This window comes from Culicoides brevitarsis, chromosome 1 (assembly GCF_036172545.1).
Source record: "Culicoides brevitarsis isolate CSIRO-B50_1 chromosome 1, AGI_CSIRO_Cbre_v1, whole genome shotgun sequence".
NCBI lineage: Eukaryota > Metazoa > Arthropoda > Insecta > Diptera > Ceratopogonidae > Culicoides > Culicoides brevitarsis.
The window spans coordinates 11,329,760-11,353,302 of NC_087085.1; the positions used below are offsets into that span (position 1 = coordinate 11,329,760).

At 29.8% G+C, this 23,543-nt stretch overlaps 4 protein-coding genes across 4 annotated transcripts; 3 read left to right on the top strand and 1 right to left on the bottom strand.

Moving 5' to 3' along the window:
• The first annotated feature begins 451 nt into the window (after positions 1 to 451).
• On the top strand, positions 452 to 7,588 carry LOC134837010 (tubulin glycylase 3B-like). Its single transcript, XM_063852314.1, has 5 exons — positions 452 to 1,934; positions 6,425 to 6,468; positions 6,535 to 6,595; positions 6,742 to 6,823; positions 7,286 to 7,588. The coding sequence occupies exons 1-5, from the start codon at positions 522 to 524 to the stop codon at positions 7,447 to 7,449; spliced, it is 1,764 nt and encodes a 587-aa protein (XP_063708384.1). The 5' UTR covers positions 452 to 521; the 3' UTR covers positions 7,450 to 7,588.
• Positions 7,589 to 10,697: 3,109 nt separating this feature from the next.
• LOC134837083 (tubulin glycylase 3B-like) lies at positions 10,698 to 13,556 on the top strand. The gene is made up of 2 exons (XM_063852396.1): positions 10,698 to 12,229; positions 13,197 to 13,556. Exons 1-2 carry the CDS (start codon positions 10,738 to 10,740, stop codon positions 13,268 to 13,270), a joined length of 1,566 nt encoding a protein of 521 aa, XP_063708466.1. The 5' UTR covers positions 10,698 to 10,737; the 3' UTR covers positions 13,271 to 13,556.
• Positions 13,557 to 14,748: 1,192 nt separating this feature from the next.
• Positions 14,749 to 16,875, top strand: LOC134836922 (tubulin glycylase 3B-like). The gene is made up of 2 exons (XM_063852207.1): positions 14,749 to 16,426; positions 16,500 to 16,875. Exons 1-2 carry the CDS (start codon positions 14,908 to 14,910, stop codon positions 16,769 to 16,771), a joined length of 1,791 nt encoding a protein of 596 aa, XP_063708277.1. The 5' UTR covers positions 14,749 to 14,907; the 3' UTR covers positions 16,772 to 16,875.
• An 892-nt stretch (positions 16,876 to 17,767) lies between these two features.
• Positions 17,768 to 20,805, bottom strand: LOC134837271 (tubulin glycylase 3B-like). The gene is made up of 5 exons (XM_063852638.1): positions 19,318 to 20,805; positions 19,084 to 19,229; positions 18,917 to 18,940; positions 18,720 to 18,838; positions 17,768 to 17,880 (listed from the first exon to the last, which is right to left on the bottom strand). The coding sequence occupies exons 1-5, from the start codon at positions 20,803 to 20,805 to the stop codon at positions 17,768 to 17,770; spliced, it is 1,890 nt and encodes a 629-aa protein (XP_063708708.1).
• Positions 20,806 to 23,543: the final 2,738 nt, after the last annotated feature.

Below are 23,543 nucleotides of genomic sequence, written 5' to 3' on the forward strand. Positions count from 1 at the left end.
ATTAATTAACTTTGAGAGACCTTTCTCGGAAAATTTGCCGTATAATTTTATTGATTAATCATAAACTCGTGATATAATTTATTATTGTAATTGTGCTTTTCATCATTTCATCATCATTTTTCTCTCGCCTTGCATGCCATGTTCGTGTCAGAATATAGAAAATCAGCAGACAATTTGCAATTCTATTTCTGTCTTTCGTTTATAATTAATAGAACAACGTGACTTCCCTGCAAAGCAGCCGAAGGTGTATAGATACATGCGAAAAAAATGCAATCAATTGAAAACATCACAGGACACAATGTTTACCTTTTTACAAGTACATACATCTGTTCTGTTCCAAGCTGGCCCGAGCTCAACAAAAAAAAAAATAGTCATTAAGCAAATTGTCCGCGTTGCTTGCATATAAGGAGTCTTTCGTTGTTGTTTCATTCATTGATTCACGTCGAGACGATCGAGTAGGAGATTTTTTATTTATTTATTTATTTTTTTTTTACGAACGAAAACAAGGGAAAAGAAGAAAAATGGTGCTTTTAGAGACGAATTACATGATACGAAGTCGCCTCACGAGTCGTCGACGGGTGTTGGACAATTGGGATGATAATCCGTCATCATCGGCGGCGGCTTCGATGGCAACTATGGATTGGAAAAATCGATTGAAATATTACCGGGAGTTAGTGCGAAAGGCAATTGAGGAGCGAAAAGTGTTTCGAATCACATCAGGAGCGACGCTAATTAAATTACGAGCTGAATTACTGAATCGCGGCTTCATCGAACACGTGGTTATTCGCCCACGGAGCGTTTATTACGGCATGAATCTCAAAACGTTGCTCGATGGGGCTCGTACCGGAAATGAATTCGAAAATGCTCTAATTAGCAAGTTGCTTGGAAGTTATCAACCGAACTTTATTTGGTGTCCCGTGGGGCATTATAATGTTCATGCCACGGCAAATGAAGTTAATCGCATCGAATTCACCGGAACTGACATCATCACGAAGCTCGGAATTTGTCATCATGTGAAAAAAATGAATAAAAACATGCCGAAAGGAACTATCGTCAATATTCCGCGAATGTATGAGTTAACAAACGAAAAAGATTTGCAAGAATTTCACAAAGACTTCAACTGGACTCTTGTCGTGGGGCTCGTCATGTTTCTGCACGATCAAGCGAATATCGAGCGATTTTTCAGTACGCGCCATTATCAAGTAGAAGTCAGCGGTGTCACGTATGCGATCGATTGCATCGAAAATGCCGTGGCAGCTATCGAAGCAGGAACCCGAAAACACGGCGAAATTAACGAAACGTACTTTGACACGTACCAATGGCGAAAAATCGTTCAAACGCACAAAGCCATCGTTAAACAACGAGGTCGCATTCATGGAACAACTGAAATGGCTTTGAATCTGGGACAAAGAATCCGTAAACTTGGTCTTGCTATTAAATATTATTGGCCTCAGCATCGTTACGACGGTTACAACAACGTTTGGATCCTCAAACCGGGTTCAGCAAATCGTGGCGAAGGTATTTGCGTTACAGATGAGACACGACGCATGTTTCGGCGCATAAGAAATGATGACAAACACCGTAAATTTGTCGTGCAAAAGTACATTGAACGACCTTTTACGATTCACCAGACCAAATTTGATTTGCGATTGTATCTGTTAATTGTGATTGACGAGCACCATTATCGTGGATGGACTCCTAAAGGCATTGGGGATGTGAAAATTTGTAGTATGCCATATACGTTGGATTGCTTTTCCGACGGAAGACACATTACGAATACAGTTGTGCAGGAAAAGTATAAACAACAAACGCAGTCGCTGCCGGATCAGCATATGTGGAGTTTGACGACACTTTTTGAGTATTTGGAGAGGCAGGGGCATCGGGATATCTATGAGAGGAAGATTTATCCGATGGTGAAGGAGACGTTGAAGCAGGTAAGAAGCATTTTTTTGATCTGAAAAAATATTTTAAAAAAGCAAGGTAATTAAAAAAAAATAAAAAATAAAAAAAAAAAATTATTTATTTTTATGATCATAAAGCTAAAAATTTTTCAAATAAATATCTTAAATAAATAAATATAAAAAAGAGAAAAAAAAATGTTCAAAACATTTTCAAAATTATTTTTTGATTTTTATTAATAAGAATGTAAAAGCCATTTTGGTCAAATCTTGCTCCAAATGGATAAAAATTTGTCAGAGGGCTCTAATTTATCATTTTATAACTTAAAACTGCCAAAAAATTGAAACTGAAAAAATTTTTTTTCTTTGACATAGTTTTGTTTTGAAAACTAAATCAAGAGCAAAAAAAAAAAAAAAACTGTGTCAATCATTTTTAATCATTTTATAACTCAAAACTGCCAAAAAATTGAAAATGAAAAAATTTTTTTTCTTTGACATAGTTTTGTTTTGAAAACTAAATCAAGAGCAAAAAAAACTGTGTCAAAAACTGTGTCAAAAACTGTGTCAAAGCCAATTTTGTCAAATCTTGCTCCAAATGGTTAAAAATTTGTCAGAGGGCTCTAATTTATCATTTTTAATCATTTTATAACTTAAAACTGCCAAAAAATTGAAACTGAAAAAATTTTTTTTCTTTGACATAGTTTTGTTTTGAAAACTAAATCAAGAGCAAAAAACTGTGTCAAAAACTGTGTCAAAGCCATTTTGTCAAATCTTGCTCCAAATGGATAAAAATTTGTCAGAGGGCTCTAATTTATCATTTTTAATCATTTTATAACTTAAAACTGCCAAAAAATTGAAACTGAAAAAAATTTTTTCCTTTGACATAGTTTTGTTTTGAAAACTAAATCAAGAGCAAAAAAACTGTGTCAAAAACTGTGTCAAAAACTGTGTCAAAGCCAATTTTGTCAAATCTTGCTCCAAATGGTTAAAAATTTGTCAGAGGGCTCTAATTTATCATTTTTAATCATTTTATAACTTAAAACTGCCAAAAAATTGAAACTGAAAAAATTTTTTTTCTTTGACATAGTTTTGTTTTGAAAACTAAATCAAGAGCAAAAAAAACTGTGTCAAAAACTGTGTCAAAGCCATTTTTGTCAAATCTTGCTCCAAATGGATAAAAATTTGTCAGAGGGCTCTAATTTATCATTTTTAATCATTTTATAACTCAAAACTGCCAAAAAATTGAAACTGAAAAAACTATGTCAAAAACTGTGTCAAAGCCAATTTTGTCAAATCTTGCTCCAAATGGATAAAAATTTGTCAGAGGGCTCTAATTTATCATTTTTAATCATTTTATAACTCAAAACTGCCAAAAAATTGTAACTGAAAAAATTTTTTTTTTCCTTTGACATAGTTTTGTTTTGAAAACTAAATCAAGAGCAAAAAACTGTGTCAAAAACTGTGTCAAAGCCAATTTTGTCAAATCTTGCTCCAAATGGTTAAAAATTTGTCAAAAAAAAAACTGTGTCAAAAACTGTGTAATTTTTGTCAAAGAGGGCTCTAATTTATCATTTTTAATCATTTTATAACTCAAAACTGCCAAAAAATTGAAACTGAAAAAATTTTTTTTCTTTGACATAGTTTTGTTTTGAAAACTAAATCAAGAGAAAAACCAAATCAAAAACTGTGTCAAAGCCATTTTTGTCAAATCTTGCTCCAAATGGTTAAAAATTTGTCAGAGGGCTCTAATTTATCATTTTTAATCATTTTATAACTCAAAACTGCCAAAAAATTGAAACTGGAAAAAATTTTTTTCTTTGACATAGTTTTGTTTTAAAAACTAAATCAAGAGCAAAAAAACTATGTCAAAAACTGTGTCAAAAACTGTGTCAAAGCCAATTTTGTCAAATCTTGCTCCAAATGGTTAAAAATTTGTCAGAGGGCTCTAATTTATCATTTTTAATCATTTTTTAACTCAAAACTGCCAAAAAATTGAAACTGAAAAAATTTTTTTTTTCTTTGACATAGTTTTGTTTTGAAAACTAAATCAAGAGCAAAAAAAACTGTGTCAAAAACTGTGTCAAAGCCAATTTTGTCAAATCTTGCTCCAAATGGTTAAAAATTTGTCAGAGGGCTCTAATTTATCATTTTTAATCATTTTATAACTCAAAACTGCCAAAAAATTGAAACTGAAAAAATTTTTTTTCTTTGACATAGTTTTGTTTTAAAAACTAAATCAAGAGCAAAAAAACTGTGTCAAAAACTGTGTCAAAAACTGTGTCAAAGCCAATTTTGTCAAATCTTGCTCCAAATGGTTAAAAATTTGTCAGAGGGCTCTAATTTATCATTTTTAATCATTTTATAACTCAAAACTGCCAAAAAATTGAAACTGAAAAAATTTTTTTTCTTTGACATAGTTTTGTTTTGAAAACTAAATCAAGAGCAAAAAAACTGTGTCAAAAACTGTGTCAAAGCCAATTTTGTCAAATCTTGCTCCAAATGGTTAAAAATTTGTCAGAGGGCTCTAATTTATCATTTTTAATCATTTTATAACTTAAAACTGCCAAAAAATTGAAACTGAAAAAAATTTTTTCTTTGACATAGTTTTGTTTTAAAAACTAAATCAAGAGCAAAAAAAAACTGTGTCAAAAACTGTGTCAAAGCCAATTTTGTCAAATCTTGCTCCAAATGGTTAAAAATTTGTCAGAGGGCTCTAAGTTATCATTTTTAATCATTTTATAACTCGAAACTGCCAAAAAATTGAAACTGAAAAAATTTTTTTTCTTTGACACAGTTTTGTTTTGAAAACTAAATCAAGAGCAAAAAAACTGTGTCAAAAACTGTGTCAAAGCCAATTTTGTCAAATCTTGCTCCAAATGGATAAAAATTTGTCAGAGGGCTCTAATTTATCATTTTTAATCATTTTATAACTCAAAACTGCCAAAAAATTGAAACTGAAAAAATTTTTTTTCTTTGACATAGTTTTGTTTTGAAAACTAAATCAAGAGCAAAAAAACTGTGTCAAAAACTGTGTCAAAGCCAATTTTGTCAAATCTTGCTCCAAATGGTTAAAAATTTGTCAGAGGGCTCTAATTTATCATTTTTAATCATTTTCTAACTCAAAACTGCCAAAAAATTGAAACTGAAAAAAAAATTTTTCTTTGACATAGTTTTGTTTTCAAAACTAAATCAAGAGCAAAAAAACTGTGTCAAAAACTGTGTCAAAGCAATTTTTGGTCAAATCTTGCTCCAAATGGATAAAAACTCAAAACTGCCAAAAAATTGAAACTGAAAAAAAATTTTTTCTTTGACATAGTTTTGTTTTGAAAACTAAATCAAGAGCAAAAAAACTGTGTCAAAAACTGTGTCAAAGCCAATTTTGTCAAATCTTGCTCCAAATGGTTAAAAATTTGTCAGAGGGCTCTAATTTATCATTTTTAATCATTTTATAACTCAAAACTGCCAAAAAATTGAAACTGAAAAAATTTTTTTTCTTTGACATAGTTTTGTTTTGAAAACTAAATCAAGAGCAAAAAAACTGTGTCAAAAACTGTGTCAAAGCCAATTTTGTCAAATCTTGCTCCAAATGGTTAAAAATTTGTCAGAGGGCTCTAATTTATCATTTTTAATCATTTTATAACTCAAAACTGCCAAAAAAAAACTGCACTGTGTCAAAAAATTGAAACTGTTTTGAAAACTAAATCAAGAGCAAAAAAACTGTGTCAAAAAAAAATTTTTTCTTTGACAAGTTTTGTCTTTGACATAGTTTTGTTTTTTTGTCAAGGGCTCTAAAAACTAAATGAAAACTAAATCAAGAGCAAAAAAAAAAACTGTGTCAAAAACTGTGTCAAAGCCAATTTTGTCAAATCTTGCTCCAAATTGATAAAAATTTGTCAGAGGGCTCTAATTTATCATTTTTAATCATTTTATAAATAAAAACTGCCAAAAAATTGAAACTGAAAAAAATTTTTTTCTTTGACATAGTTTTGTTTTGAAAACTAAATCAAGAGCAAAAAAACTGTGTCAAAAACTGTGTCAAAGCCAATTTTGTCAAATCTTGCTCCAAATGGTTAAAAATTTGTCAGAGGGCTCTAATTTATCATTTTTAATCATTTTATAACTCAAAACTGCCAAAAAATTGAAACTGAAAAAATTTTTTTTCTTTGACATAGTTTTGTTTTGAAAACTAAATCAAGAGTAAAAAAAACTGTGTCAAAAACTGTGTCAAAGCCAATTTTGTCAAATATTGCTCCAAATGGATAAAAATTTGTCAGTATAACTATAAAAATTATTAAAAAAAATAAAAAATTATTGACTGAAATCTTAACTTTTTTTTAATAAAATATTAATTAATTAAAATTATTTTTTTAGACTTAATTTTTGTTTAAATTCATTACCTTAATTAAAATACAAAATTTAAAAATATATTTTTTAAAATTTGTTTAAAATAATAATTTATACCTATTTATTTGATTTATTTTTAATTAAAATTTATTTAAAATTAATTTAATTTAATTATTTCACAGATCTCCAAATCTGTCATGGATGAAGTAGAACTATGTCCCGTTCGGTAAGATTTTCACTGAAAAAAATTATCTCTCAAAAAATCTTAAACGTTTTATTTTTAATTTTACAGCTTTGAACTGTTTGGCGTCGATGTGATAATCGACCATGACTTCACACCATACTTGCTCGAGGTGAGATTTTTCCGTCTTTTAATAAATGGCACAGGAACAGCTACAACAACCAAACATTAGCATAAACAAACAAAAGAAAATATTTTATTAACATTCTGATAACATCATCGTTTTTTTCTTCCTTTTTTCTCGCTCCGGCATTCCAGGTGAATAGAGGCCCATCGTTACAACATTTCACCTCCGTTTCCGTACTCGCCAACAATAAACTGATAGAAGATCTCATGAAAGGTATTTTTCATTATTTTATTTCACTTTATTTTTTTTACGGCATTTTATTTATTTCCTCAAATCACTGGTTATTTTTTTGCTGTTGCCAAGTTTTTTTCTCTCCTCGGTAGTTTAAAGAAAAGAATGGAAAACGATAAAATCTTTTCAATTGTTTTGCAAACAATTTTTGCCTTAATTTATTGGACTCATTTATACGGGCGACCTCGATTCCGAGCGAAAGTTCATGGGAATGACCGTCGGAAAATGTCGCCAATGTTATTCTTGTCAGTTCTTTAATAACATCGGCTGATTGCACTCGAAATTGAATCGTTTTGTTATTTTTTTCCTCCTTTTAATAAGCCCAATTGACCAGAACGTCGTAAAAAATTGCATTCTCTGAACCGTTAATCCATAACAATTCGTAGAAAAAATATTTTGCTTTAATTTTATTTTTCTCTGATATATTTTTTTTGTGCTTTTCAGTTGTTATTGATCACAACCGGGATCCATCTGCGCCAACAGGTACTTTTGAAGTTGTGTACGAGGAAAATATCGAGGACGTTGTCATCGATACTCGAATAATCGAAGCCAATGCGAGGAAACAAAGCACCGACATGAGTTGGATCAAAACTTTGTGTTCGTCATAGAAACTGGGGATTTTTTTTTTGTTATAAATATATTTTTTTTAGTTTGAACATAGTTCGGGATATGTGTAACGATAATAATTTCTGAATTTTATTTATTTTCTAACAAATGTGTACGAATAAAGGACCGAAAGAAAGCACATGGTGCTCTGTTTGTATTTATATCCGGTTAAAATATAAAGAATTTTTCTCAATTGTTTGTTTCCCTGCCCATTCTTCGATCGCAACAATACGAGGAAAGAAAGCAAAAGTTGTAGAAGCCAATTTCCCATTGTTTGTTAAAAAGTAAAAGCCAGCAAGCATAAAATAATAATAACAATAATTGTCCATTGTTAGAAAAACTTTTTTTTTCTTTTATTTAAAGAATGCATTTGTAAGACTTCATTGTTAGAAACATTTTTTTTTATTTTATTTTGTTATAAATTGCACAATACTTGGTTAAAAATAAAGCCTTTCAAGTATCTGCTCTCGAAATATTTAAAAAAAAATCAATTGTTTTAAGGATGAAAAAAAAGGGTGAAACAATATTTTTTTTTTTCGAAAATAAAAAAATGTATTAACTGCCTTTTTTTATTTACGTAATAGTCATCATTAAAACTGAGTTGGAAAAAAATTGGATGAAAATGACAACGGCATAATTATTTTATTCACCTCTGATATTAAATTACCTTCAGTCACATTGCGAGAGACGGGCATAAAAGGATTAGACTTAATTAGACTAAGCGAACAAATTAAATTAAATGATGGTCTGTTTATGTAAGTTTATGTAAACAGCAGGTTAAGGTGCTTGATATTATATCGAAAGAAAAATTGGCGATTGCATGACTTGCAGCGAATCGGGTTCAGTGACTTGATAAGATGATAAGACGTTGAAAAAATTTAAAAAAAATATTATTTTTAAATTTAATTTAATTTTTTTAGCAGAAATATTAAAATTTTTTCACTAAAACATTTAAAAAATTTTTAAATTTATTTTTTTTTAAATAATTTTTTTTATTATTTATTAAATAATTTAAATTTATTTATTTTTAAAAATTAATTTTCAAATATTTTAGTTGAAAATAATTTATAAAGAATTCTTCCTTAAATTATAACACAAAAGTTGATAATATATTAAATAACTTTAAATATTTTATAAAAAAAAAATTAACTATTTTAATTAAAATTTTAAGTATTCAAATATTTTTTTGTATTAATTTGACATTTTTGCATTTAATCAAAAACTTTATTTAAAAAAAATTAAATTTAAAAAATTTATCTAATTTTAGAAATTTGATTTAAAATGATTTTAGAGGCTTTAAAATAATAAATCAATTAAAAAATATTTTAACTAAAATTATTATTTTAAAATTACTTTTAATTTTCTTTTTAAATTGTTTTTTTTTATTTTTAATTTTAAAATTATTTTTAATTTTTTTTTATGTATAATTTTAAATTTTTTTTTTTTAAATTATTTTTTACAAAATTGATAAATTTTTCTTCACAATTGTATAACACGTGCACATTTTTGTACAAATTTTCTATTTTTTTATATTATTATTTTTTTTAAGGAAATAAAAATTTTAAAAAGAAAATAGCGACCTAAATTGAATTATAAAAATATTAAATTTCAGTAAATGATATCTTTCACAAAGAATTCCTCAAGCTTCATCACAGATTATAATCGATAAAATTTAAAAAGAGTAAATTAAAATCTGTCATTTTTTCTTCTTTAATCCTTCCTCTCTTTTTAATCATTTTTTTCTACATCAACATCAAAAAGTTTCATGGTTAAAAAAATTCCTTGCCACAAAAAAAAAATCCATTGAATTTTCAAAATAATTTCCTTTTATGACAATTATTGCGCACGTGCCCGTAACCACACCGCAAATAACTGATGCCAAGAATTTCTCTTCAGTGCCACACAATAATAATAATAAAATTTTTGTAACACCCAATGTGGAAATAAAATTATCACATGCAGTGCTTTTATCCCAGATTTTGCTATTTTCTTCTTTGGCGAAAAAAAAATATTCTAACGAGAAAATTGTGTAAAGCAATATGTGGGACAAAATCGCAGACATCGAACAAAAAAAAACGAAGAAGGAGGAATTATGTGGCTTAATTGGTGTTTACGAGTTCCTTTATAAAATTTTTAATCACGTTCTGTGACATGCGAGGAATGAGAGAAATTTCATTACATCATCTCTTTAATTATGTCAATACAAAGTTGACAAAGTTATTGATAGAAACCAAGCGTGTCGTGTACTTTGCTTTTAATTAATTAAAATGTTCCTCTTCGTTAAAATGATGTTCTTGTACACTGAAACGTGCCGCACACCGTCGTCGTCGTCGTCGGGTAAACAAAAATAATTCATTCATGCAACACAGACAGGAGGGAAATCACTGTAGGAATTTTATGTTTCGCAAGTCGAAAAATTAAAAATATTTTTTTTTAATATTTTGATATTTTTAATAATTTTTTAAAAATTATTTTGATTGGATTTAAAGCGAATCAACCAAAAACGCATGAAACTAAAATTTAAAAAAAAAAATAAAAATAATTTAAAATAAATATAATTTTTACAATAATTTTAATAATTTTAACTTTGCTCGATATTCAAAAAAAAAGATTTTTTTTAAATTTTTTTTTTGTATTTTTTTATATAAATAAAAATTTAATTTGAAAAATATTTTTTATTTTAATAAAAATTTAATTTAAAAATATTTTAATTTTAAAAATTTATTTAAAAATATTTTTTATTAAAAAATTTTTAATTTTTTTTAAATGATAAATGCGTTTTAAGTAAAAAAAAAAAATTAAATTAAAAAAATTATTAAAAAAAAAAATATTTTAAAATTATTTATCTTTCAAGACTTTATGTTCATTTAAAAATTAAAATTAATTCAATAAAAAATCTCATAAAATCGAATTTTAAGACAATTTTTCATAATTTTATAAGAAAATTTTAATTTTTCTGCTTTAAATAATAAAAATGACCTTTTATGCTTAAAAATTCATTTTATGTTAAAAAAAATTAAAACTAATTTAAAATTTTATTTTAATTTTTTTCTCATGTTTTTTAGGTTGCGAAACACGAATTTTTCATCGATAAAACCATAAGGTTGATTTTTAATCGGTAAACATGTGACGCGATTCTCTCGATGATCTTCGCTGAAACAATATAAATTTATAAAAAGTTAGTTCTCTTTGATCATATACTTTGGTGACAGCGACATCGACATCGATTACTGATAAATAAATAAAATTTGCATGTACCTACGCTTGTCATCGGCACACGCCCACGCAGCATGGAACCGTTCAAATTGATGTATTATCGCGATTTAATTGCGAAAACCATCGCGGAGAAGCGTTTTTTCCGCCTGTACGGCTACGCGGATTGCCCCAAATTACGCGCAGAGTTACTCAAGCGCGGGTATCTCGAACACATCCCGCTTTCCGGTCGGAATCCTCTCGGAAATTTGCCGCTCGAAAAATTAGCGGAAAATGCCTCGAAAGGAAACGAGTACGAACAAACGTTGATTTCGCGTCTTTTGGAAGGCAGAGCGCCAGATTTCATCTTTATTCCGGACCGGAGTTACTATGTCCATCAAACGGTGACACACCAAATAAATCGCGTCAAATTTGTCGGATACAATTTTTGCCTGAAACACGAGTTGTGTTGCATCGTGGACATTGTCAATCAACACCTGCGAAACGATTTGCTGTCAAATGATGTTGTGCGGATGCCAAGGACGGTCCGTATTGTCGACGACTTGGGCATCGATGAGTTTCGCGAGTGCTATAATTGGACGATGATCACGAGTTTGGTGCTTTATATGAACAAAAATCCAACGACGTTGGGGAATTTCTTCTGCCAACGACCCATTTACGGCATCGAAGCAGATGGACTCGAACTTGCGCTCAACTTCATTACGCGCCAAATCGAAAAACGGCTTGGCACACGTCGTTCCAGCATCCCCGAAACACCTTTCACCCGAAATCAATGGCGTGCCATCGAACGAACGTACATCGGGGTTGTGCGAAATCAACAAAGTATCTACACGTCACAAGTAAAAATGCAATATTACATCGATCGGGTGTCAAATGCCGCGGAACAAATCAAACTTTTTTGGCCTGAAACGAAAATCGAGGGATATCGCAACATCTGGATCGTCAAACCGGATGGATGTGTCGATGGCGAAGGCATTATCATGTCTGACGAATTCCGCAAAATTAAGTCGCATGTCGAGCAACACGATGATTTTGTCTTTGTCATTCAAAAGTACATGGAAAGACCATTTTTGATACACGAAACGAAATTCCACATTCGCAATTATCTCCTTCTGCGAATCGATGAGACGCATTTCAATGCCTTCTTTCATCCGTCGTGCATGATAAAACTCGCTTCGGAGCCGTTTACGTTGAAAAATCTTCGAACAAAGGGACATTTGACGAATATTTCGGTGCAGAAAAATTTTAGTAACGCTTCGAAGAAACTTCCCGACTCGCATATGTTGACGCTGGAACGGTTGCAGGAATATTTGAGAGACATCGGGCATCCGAATGCGTATTTTGAGAAGATGTATCCGTCGATGAAGGAGACACTGCAACAACTTTCGGAAGAGAGTATGAGTCATATTGCCCATGAGAAAGGCAATTACGAGATTTTTGGCGTGGATTGGATGGTTGCTGAAGATTTTAGTTGTTATTTGTTGGAAGTGAATCGATCGCCGAGTCTCGAACATTTTTCCGTCGTTTCAACCATCGTGCTCAATGAAATTTTGGAAGACCTGATAAAAGGTAAGAAACATGCAATTTTTGAATTAATAAGGCAAGTGCAATTTTTAAAAATTTTTCATATTACACCCATGCTATTTTTTTGAAAATGGGCAATTTTTGCTTGTTAATCGCAAAAAAAAATTACTAAAAAAAAATTAAATAAAATTAAAAAATAAAAAATTTAATTTATAATTTTTTATTAATAATTTTTAATAAATTTAATCGAAAAAAATTTTTTTTAAATAAAAAAATAATTAAAAAAATTTTTTTTCATAAAAAATTTTAAAATTTTAATTGAAAATTATAAAAAAAAAATTAAAAAAATTAAAAAATAATTATTTAAATAATTAAAATAATTATAAATGAAAGTTTTTCAAAATTATCCAACAATTTTATTTAATACTTTTCACTTAAAAAATTATTCTCTTTTTTGGTACTTTTTTCTTTTGCTTACAAATTTTGAAAAACTTTAAAATAAAAAATTTTTATTAAAATCAGTTAATAAATAATTTTCTTGCATTTTTTTTATTCCAAATTTATTTACTTTTTAGTTATTTAAAAAATGTAAATGTCTTAAAATTGTATGAGGTTAAAAAAAATTTTCGAAGATTTCTTAATTTTTATAATTTTAGCTTAATTTAAAAAAATTCTTTATATTTTAATATTTATAACATTCGTTTTTCTATATTCAAAGTTTTCCTTTATATTATCTTTGAGATCTAAAATATTTAAAATTTATTTTTTTACAAATTTAAAAAAAAAGTTTCTCGAACATTTTATGAAATGCACATTTTAAAATAAAATTTATTTTCTTCGCCCCAATGCAAATTCTGAAAAATAAATTATAAAATTTCTGAAAATAACTTTTGAAAGAAAAAAAAATTCCTTAAAAAATATTAAAAAAATAGAAAATTAAAAAATAATTCTTCAACTAAAATTTTTTAATTTAATTTTTTTTTTTCAAAATTTTCTTTTTTTTCCATTTCAGTGGTAGTCGACAACTACAACAACCCAAAAGCGAGTTGCGGCGGCTTCGAAAATATTCTACGTCTTCAATACTAAAATTCTATTTTCGACAGAAAGAAATTTGTCACCTTCTAAGCGGTCATTCAGAATGTTCGATGATGACCTTGACACCAACAACAACAACAACTACGAATAATCAAATTATTATTCAATATAATAATTTATTTAATATTTATTAATCCCCTTTAATGACTGTTGGACTATTTATAAGAGAAAGCGAGAGAGAGCGAGAGGCGACATTGCACTCTACATAATAGATGATAATGATGAAGCAGCAATCTAAATACTACTAATAATAAAAGATAAATTTAATTAATTAAAATAGAACAAAACACAAGGCACTTTTAATTATCTCGCATATTTGAATTAACAGCTACGCTGTACGAAATTTGTGTGACGATGCAAAGCAAGTTCTAATCAGGCAGATTATTTATAAATGATTGTATAGGAAATTTTTATCGATTAATCAGACGAGTTGGTATGTGACAATTTTCTGCCAATAGAGGAGGAAAGATGAAATGTTTTGAATGTTCACTTTGGTGTTAGCTTTACGTAAAACTACTTAACAGGTATGTATTTTTTTTTCAAAGCAATTATTTTCCGGGATTTTTTTTAATTACAAAAAATTTAAAAGATAAAATTATTTAAAATTTTATTTATAAAAATTATTATTTTTTTATTTTTAAATTATATTTTTTTTTAAATTTTAAAATCATTTTTAAATTAAGGATCTTTTGAAAAATTTTTATTTTAGCATAAAATAATATTTTTTTTATAATTTTTTAGTTTTTTTAATTTTTTATATTTTTTAAATATGTATTTTAATTTTTTTTTAAATTTATTTAAAATTAGAAAAAATAAATTTTAAATTATTTTGTCAATATTTTTAAAAATTATTTATTTCTTAATTAAATACATTAATTAAATATAGTTTAAAAATACGGTAGTGAGTTGTAAAAAAATGTTTATAAAAAATAATATTAATCTTTTGTGTAATTAAACATGAAATTAATTTTTAAAAAATTAAAATAATTAAAAATACTCATAAATAAAAATATTTTTTTATAATAAAAAATTCCTCTAAAAATCAGAAATCATATAAAAAATTATTGTATTTAATTAATTTGATATGATATTTAATTAAAATTTTAAATAATATTAAAAAAATATTAACTATCTAATTTTTTAAATTTTAATTTATTCTATTTAATTTTTTTTTTATTTTTTTATTAATTTATTAAATTAATCAAATTAAAAATTTCAATTAAATTTTATGTAAGTTTTATTTTTATAAAATTTTAAATTTTTTCTTGATAATGAAGAACTCACAAAAAATATCGCGGCAAGAAATGGAAAAAAAATTAAAACTTGTTCAAAAGAATTACGTAACGCCATCACTTGTCGCTCTTAACCTCTTATACCTTTTATGTCAATTGAAAAATTTATCTTTCGCCATACAGATAAAAGCACCTTATTCATCGAGGAATGTGTCAGTGGCTGATCTAAAGTTGCATCAATCGTGTCTTTCCTTTGTCTTCTTCTTACCTCACTAAAAAAAAAATCCACTGCATGAATTTCGTTCGGTTCTCTCGACGCATCGTTGGTTTGTTTACATTGGGATCGATTGCCAGAAGTGTCGTTTGTCGCAAACCCCCCAGCTTTTGCCCTCCGGGATGGGGTTTGGTAAGAAACTTGAGACCCAGAAACGTTTTGCGCAATATCGCGAACGCGTGTCTGCCGCTGTGCAAGAGAAGAAAATTTTTAAAATAATGGGCGGCGGCGACGGAGCAACGAGAATTCGCGAAGTGATGCGACGTCGCGGATGGATTGAGCAAAAAGTCATCGCATGGTATGCCATTTACAACCAAATGTCGAAGATATCGTTGGTGAATGAGTCTAAACCGGGAAATGAGGCGGAATATGCGTTAATTTACAAATTGTTGGGAGATTACACGCCGGACTTTGTTTGGGCTAACAATTATTTGGCTTATGACTTGTATCGCGGATTTGGACTCATGAATCGAGTTCGATTTACGGGATTGAATTTTTGTGGAAAAGATGAAATTGTGAGGTATGTCGAGCAAATCAACAGTAAAATAGGGGATCCGGAGAAAAAAGTCAGATTTTCAAGAACTTTCGAGATAAATGACGAAAAAGACGTGGAAATGTTCAAAAAACAATTTGAACTAAATTTAGTTACGGGTTTAATTTTATATTTGTTCGATGGGCGACCCATTCACAAATTTTTCGTCAAACTTTCGGACTCGACGGGGCATGAAGGATTAGATTTCGCCTTACGTTTAATCGAAAGTTGCTCCAAATTATCAAAAAATCATGAAAAATTCAAAATTTTCGATCTTTTTTGCGAATGTGACAAATTAAATGCCGTTCAATGGAATCAAATTTTCGCCGCCCACGAAGCCATCGTCAAAAAAGGGAAAAGAATTCGTCTCGATGGAGCCGCCGTCAAAGAATACATCACCCGAATCCAACTTTGCGGCACTTTTCTCAAAGCCTGTTCACCCGACACCTTCTACGAAGGCTATCACAACATCTACATCCTCAAGCCAGCATGGAGCGGCGAAGCAGATGGCGTCACTCTCATGGATAACCGCGAACAAATTCTCGCCTTACTGCAACAAGCCAACCGAAAATTCATCATTCAAAAGTACATTGAGCGTCCTTTGCTGCTCTACGGTCACACAAAAACCGACATTCGTCAATATTTCCTCATCAGTCTCGATCGGCGACACTATAGGGGATGGTCCCATCCACTTTGCAGCATCAAACTGTGCAGCAAACAATTTTCCCTCACAGATTTCCACGAAAGTTGTCACATCACGAACACGAGTGTGCAGTCGAAATATCACGAGAAAACGGATCCCGATGCGCCAGACCATCACATGATGAGCTTAGCGTCACTCAATCAGTATTTCGAGAAAATCGGCAAGAAAGACGTTTATTGGGAGGTTATTTATCCGGAAATGAAGCGCGTTTTGCAGGCATTTGTCGAAACGAGTTACGATCATATTGAGCATCGTCCGGGACGGTATCAGCTCTTTGGATGCGATTGGATGATCACGGAGGACTACAAGGTGTATCTCATTGAAATTAACGCGACGCCAAGTTTGGAGCATTATACGCCCGTTTCGAATGTACTTATTGACACCGTGCTCGAAGACTTAGTCAAAGGTAATTTTTTACTCAAGCTTCTGAAAAAAAATTTTTTCGTCAAATTAACTTTCAAATTTTCTGCTTGTTACAGTCACAGTGGATTTTCAAAGAGATCCCACGGCGTATACGGGTGCCTTTGAAATTGTACATGAAATGCCGTTATACAAAAGTTCTGCAGAGTATCAAAATATCCAACAACAACAACAAAACAATGGCGAGCTGGAGGAACAACAGGAAAAAGTTAAACGGGAAGTTGCTGCAACGTACAATAGTTGTAGTGTGGGCATGACTGCAAATCAAGTACCATCTGAAAATAATATTGAAGTGCCTGCTGCTGCTGCCTTTGTTAAGGTAGTTGCGTAAAATGTTTGCAACCTGCAATTTTTTCTCGTTTGCTCATTTTCTTTCAAATTGAATTACATTTATAATGGTATATAATGTTAAAATAAAGGTTCTTTAAACTGAAAGTGCATTGTGTGTTGAGTACACTCGAGTTTTATGCTTCAAAAATTTTACAGGTAATTTTAAAAAATTATTTAGGCATGTAAAATTTTATAAAATGTTTCGCATTATTTTGGACCTGAAAATATTCAAATTAGGATTAATAAATAAAATTATATTTTTAAAGAAAAAATTATTAAAATTAAATTTTTATAAAATTTATTTTTTTTATTTAATTATTTATTTAATAGGTACTATTTTATTTTATTTAATTTTTTTAAAAGATTAAATGTAAAAAAATAAAAAATAAAAATAAAAAAATAAATAATTTTTAAACTATATTTTTTTAATGTCCAAAGATTTTAAGATAATTTAATTAAAATAAATATTATTGGAATATTAAATATTTTTATTTCATAATATTTAATTTTTTTTTTCAAAATTTCATTTTTGTGAATTATGAATAAAAAAAAATTCTCAAAAATTTAGATATTTTTGAAGCTAACAATATTAAAAATTAAATTCATCTAAATTTGGTTGAAAAAATTATTTTTTAATATTATTATTATTTTTTTTTTATTTATTTTATTTTATTTATTTTTTTTTATTTAATTTCATTAAATAATAATTTAAATTTCAAATAAAAAAATCAATATTCAGTTTTTAAAAAAAATATTTATACTTTAAAATTGTAATAAAATGAAAAAAGAACATTTTATCACTTCGTCTGTGACTTTTGCAAAAAAAAATTATTTAGGATGCAATATGAAGCATTTTTTGCACTCAACAAAAAATTAAAAAATAATTTGAACCAATAAACGTTTTACCTCTCAAAAAAATTCTTTATTGCACTTCATAATTGCATTCTGGACGAAATCAAAAATGAAACGACGTTTTTTTTTTACTTAAACTATTTTTTTATTGCTTTTCTTTATTTTTCCTCATTTTTTCTACTTCACTAAAAGGAACTTCGCAAACTAATTCAAAATCTCCCGTTGACGCGGTTTTGTCGATAAAGTAATCAACGGAAACTGAAAATAGAAAAAGAAATAAAAAATTAAATAAATTGACAGAAAAAAATTATTCAACGAAAAAACCACAAGAGAGATTTTTTTCTGTGTAATTTTCTCAAATGATGACGATTTTAAGCAATTTACGAACAATTGAAATTAGTTATCTTCTACTATTTATTTTTCTATCGTCATTTGGCGCGTGATTCATGTGAAAAAGATAAGGCGTCTCCATTTCGAACTTTTTTTTTATTCTATCAATCAATCTTAAGTGAAACGAATATTTTTTTGTACTTGAGGACAGACAAAATAAATTATTATTTTGGAATAATAAAAAAAAAACAACAACGACGTGGATGAGGTTGACTAAGAAAAATTGAAAGATAAGACAAATGTGGTGACGCCTGATAATGCTCATGACAATGGAAAACTTGTCTTTTTTTGTGTGCGTTTTGTTTTGTTTTCGGGTAGATGAATGTAATAAATACGCGATAGAGAAAAAAAGTCTCAGGATAAAATTAATGATGTTCTTATATTAGAAAATTGGAATAAACATGCGTATTTTTGTTATTTTTTCTCGAAATTCTATTTGGAAGAAAACAAAAAGACCCGTCAGAGGGCGTGTTTTATGAGGAAAAACATAAAAATAAAGGTTTGTAGGGTAATGAAAAAGGCAAAAAATAAAAAAAAAGTCAAGGTCGTTCATGACCAACTTTTTATTTGTTGTTTTTCATTGAAAAAAAACGACTTTTCATGGAAAATTTATAGACCAATTTTTAGGTTAGGTAAATTGGATCAAATTTCCACTTCAGTATCCACGTAGGTTGAAGAAAACAAGTATTTTCCGTGTAATTACTTACCTTTCACAACATCCCTCAAGATCGAAGGACAAACAATCCGTGAAACAGGACTGAAAATTCCCATGCCCGGCGGCCTTTGCACTTCCAGCAAATACGGCTTATAATCATTAGTGATAATCCTAAAATTGAAAATAACAAAAAATAAACGAACGATCCATAAAAATGATAAATAATTGCCTTAACGTGTTGCTACTTACCAATCACATCCAAACAATTCAAATCTGCAGTAATAAGAACCGAAAGATTTATCGAGAGAGATAAATTCATCAGAAAATGAAATAAAAATGAAGCGAAAAACAAGAAGAAGAAGAAATATTAGTGTTTCTCGGATATAAATAATAATTGTCAAAGTTTGCACATATACCTTCCAGGAGTTAGGTCAATATTTTCCACGCTGATCCAAAATAACGATTCTAAAGTTCTTTTCATGGTCGGATAAACTTTTTCATTCCACATGTGTCCGTCGCCCCGAATACTCTCAATATACAAAATTAATGTGCCCAAACTCCACTGAATATCAATAAAAAAAAGAAGAGAAAAAAAATGGGTAAAAATATTGAGTGAGATGAACTTTTTTTAAATATATATATTTTTTTACCATGTGATGTGCCGGCAAATTTGGATTACTCGTTTGATAGCGATACTTTTGCTGGACATAGGCGTTTGTGATGTGGATTGATTCATTAAGGTCATCCAACGAGAATTCGCACGAAGCTAATTTGACACTACATACCGGATGACAAAACATCCGAACGTGCGTTTGATCCACGAGAATCATGAAATACGAACGAATATCGAATTTTGTGTTGTAACACAGCAGCGGCTCCTCAATGTATTTCTGAATGACAAATTTCACCTTGCTACACAGGTGCTGTTCAATCTTTTGTCTGTCGTTACTCAAGATGATGCCTTGTCCTTGCGAGCTGTTGCACGGCTTCAGCAGCCAAATGTTCCGTACGCCATCGTGTCGATTGATTTTCCATCGACGTCTTATCTCTTCAGCTAAAATACTTATCTGACACACGTAGTCGTCCTTGAGCGCACATGTTTCGACATCGTCATTATCGACGAAGAAACTTCCGCCATTTAGAACGACAGATTTATGTGCTTTGAGTAATTCTTCCAAACACTGTTCTTCGAGATGCATGTTTTCGGGCCGCGTTTCGGGATATAAAGACCCTTCAAATTCCGCAAGACGTTTCAAGATGACTTTAAAGGCAAAATCTAAATTTTTGCGGTCTATGGTCCCGTTGTGCATCGAAAAATACTCGTAAATGTTGTCGCGTGTGTCGAGATATAAGATCATTGAAACAGCAGCTGTCAAATGAAAGTCTTCCCAAAAGTGCTTTAAGCCTTCGTCGTTTGTTACATTGTACACTCGCGGATGATTGATACGATATTTCGCCTTTTTCTCCTTGTCGTGCTTCAGTAACTCGACATACTTGCAAAGGCCGTCTTTGGCGCCGAAATTTATGTCGCGAATGTTAATCTTGCTCAGTAACGGCGTTCTTTTGTGAATTGTGTACAGTTGATTTGCCGTCAGCCATACATATGTGGCAGCTTTTTCGCCGGTAATGCGTGACAAAAGTACGTGCTCGAAATCGTTTCCGGGCCCAGCTTTTTCGCACAACTCGGCATCCGTCATCTTTTGGTACTCGTTCTGCCATGGATGCATAACGGTTTCGACCCATCCACGTTTGTAGAGTTCGCGTCGAATTGTTGGCACGTCGTAGGCACTGATGATGCGGAAGACCTTTTGTTGCTTCAAGGCTTTCGCTACGACAGCTTCGTAGGCATGAAAGCGCCTTTTTAGCTCAGAGTATGGCGTACGTTCGGGCTTTGGGTTGTTATGGTGAATGATGTAACCGAACTTTGTCTTTAGCATGTTTGTATCACTTTCTTCTACTACTTTTTTATGACTTTTCTTGTTGTTGTTGTTGTTGTTTGACACATTTTCTTTTGTCGCCTTATTTTTTGTGTTGCTGCCACTACTTGTGCCATTATTGTTGTTGTTCTTACTTTTACTTTTTCCACTTTTTTGTTGTGATTTCTCATTTTGATGATGATGATGCTCGATTCTTATCATCTTGCTCGCTTGTGTGACACACTCTTCTTATTTATTATTTTTATTTCACTTCACTTAAATTCTTTCAGCTGTAATATCACGTCGTCCTACCGTAACACACATTCGAGTTAAGACAGTCTCCTCTTCAAATAAAGTCGCCCATTAAACGTCGTCGTAACGCTGCGATACTTTCACAAGAAGAGTCAATGTATTTATTATTATTACACGTTTTCTCCAACTTTGTGTGTTTATTTATTTATTTAACTTTTCCCGATGTGATGTGACTTTGTGGAGACAAGTGACGACGACGACGACGGCGAAAGAGTTAATGGTACGCGCATTACAGCTAAAAATCAAAACTGATCAATAAATGCTGCGTCGCTTTTAATATCAATCTGTTTCCTTCAACATTCACAACTTATCATCAACACGACACCCATAAAATAAAAGGCACTTACATGATAAACATGACGTATGATGTGGTTGTCTCTGTGTCGATGTATGTAGTTTTTCTGTGTATTTGCCGAGGTTGTTTATCATATTTTATTATTATATTATTTTATCAGCTGTGTAATAAAAGGAGCATACACTATACCGAGATTAGTCTATTTTCACCGTGTTGTTGTTTTCGTCGATTTTCTCGATATAACCAAAGATGTTTTTACACTGCCTGTCGTTTGGTATACAAAGACAACGAGATATGAGACAAAGATGATTTGTTTTACTTTAAAGATGTAGAGGAAAATTTATATTGGCTGAGAAGGGTTGGTTGAAAAGTTTTCAAACTGACACTTATAAAATCATGTAGTATATGATCAGAATAATTTTACGTCTCGTTGCTTCTTTTAGTAGCATTTTGTTAAGAACAACTTTTTAATCGAATAAATAATACTTCAACAATATATTATTGCATTTACTGATACTTCTTTCATAATTTCAATTTCAAAGAATAATATTGGTCAAGCTTGCTCTTGTCATTTTTTAGATGATATGAGGTTAATAAACTAAACTCAAAACTATGAGATACTTTGTTGCCTTGGCTTTGTGAACAATATGTTTTTTTTCAGATTTTTTCAATAAACACTTTTTCATTGAATTTGTATAGCATTTTAACAACATTTGTTATAAAAACATTTCTAATATTTATTTTTGGTCTCCTTTCTTTAATTTGAAATTTTTTACTGATATCATACTTCTATATTTACATAATTTGGTTCGACCTAATATGCTGCAGGGAAATATTAAGATATTTAAGTAATATAATAAGAAATATTTTCACCTTTAGACGGCGAAGAGATTCAATTGCGAGGGAAACTTGTGCAGAAACAAGCAGGAGCTATAGACTTCTTCTTAATATTTGAGCCGAACTAAGTTTAAAGTTGCCGTATCGACCAAGTTGATTACAATATTTTGCTTTACTTTATTTTCAAATAAACCAATAAAGATGCTAAAAAAGCTCTCGAGTCAGGAATATGCATTTGAGTAACTCAGCAATTCATTTAGTCCATTTTTGTACAGCTTTTCAATTTTTTTCACTATATGTCTGTTGAGTTCTTCAAGTTTATTTCAATTCTTTTTTGCTCACTTTTTCTCCCAAGAAAGTCCTTAATATCTGAAATTGTTTATAAAATATGATTTGTAATTAACTTTTATAAAATTCAAAAATTTTCAACTTACGTTTTCAATTAAAGCTTTTTATTTGTGTTCTTTTTGTTAATAAACAAAAAAATAATTAACCATGAAAAAGTGCAAAAACTTTTCATCCCGCCCTTATTTAACTCGGCTGTATAACAAGCATTATAAATCCCCTGGCTCACATTAAACATCACGTAATGTCATTACGTCTCCTTTACAACAATATCTTACGGAAAATATATAGAAACAACACACACACAAGAAGAATAACATTCAGTATTATTTAATAATTGATTTTACACATTATGCAACAAGACCTGTCTCCTTGTATCAATATGTATAATAATAATAATATTTAATACAAACAATAAATATGACATGATAGGAGTAGACACTAATAGAAATTTGAATATTTTAACGAAGACTCACGCTAGTTTAAATATGATTTAACCACGAAATTGATGTTTTGATACAATACTCGCAACCATATGAGCAAATAAAATAAATTATCGTTATTATATTAACAAATTGCATAAAATAACAATATAATAATAATAATATTTTTGGCAATCTGTCGTGTCTATGGCTCTTGATATATTTAAATTTAATTAAGTAATTGAATAAATAAAACAATTTCAATTTATGTCGTTTTAATTTTTTTTTGTTATTCTATTTTTGGCCTCCAACAATCAACAGAAAAAACGGATGAATGTTTATTTTTATAATTTTGTAAGTCATGCACTATCACGTCTCTCGGGTTCGCAGGTGATGAAAATTAATGACATGAACGAAATTTCTTTTTCATTTTCTTGTTCTGCGTTTCGTGCCATGTAACAATAACAGCCTCGAACTGTACAAGACAATAAAGGGTAAAAAATAAAATAAAAAGATTTGCCAAAAAAAAAGGAGCAGATACAGAGAAAGCCAAAGGGTAATTTGCAATAGGAGACAAAAAGAGGGTAGACAAAAGGTCAGTTCTTGTACATATTTTTTATTGGGTGCTATTTTTTATTTAAACAAAAAGTGAAAGCTCAGTAGTTTCAAATTCCCTTGGATAAAGGGGAGAATTATGATGTGAAACGCAGAAGACAAATGATGCAATTTTTTCTTTGAAAAAGTCTCTG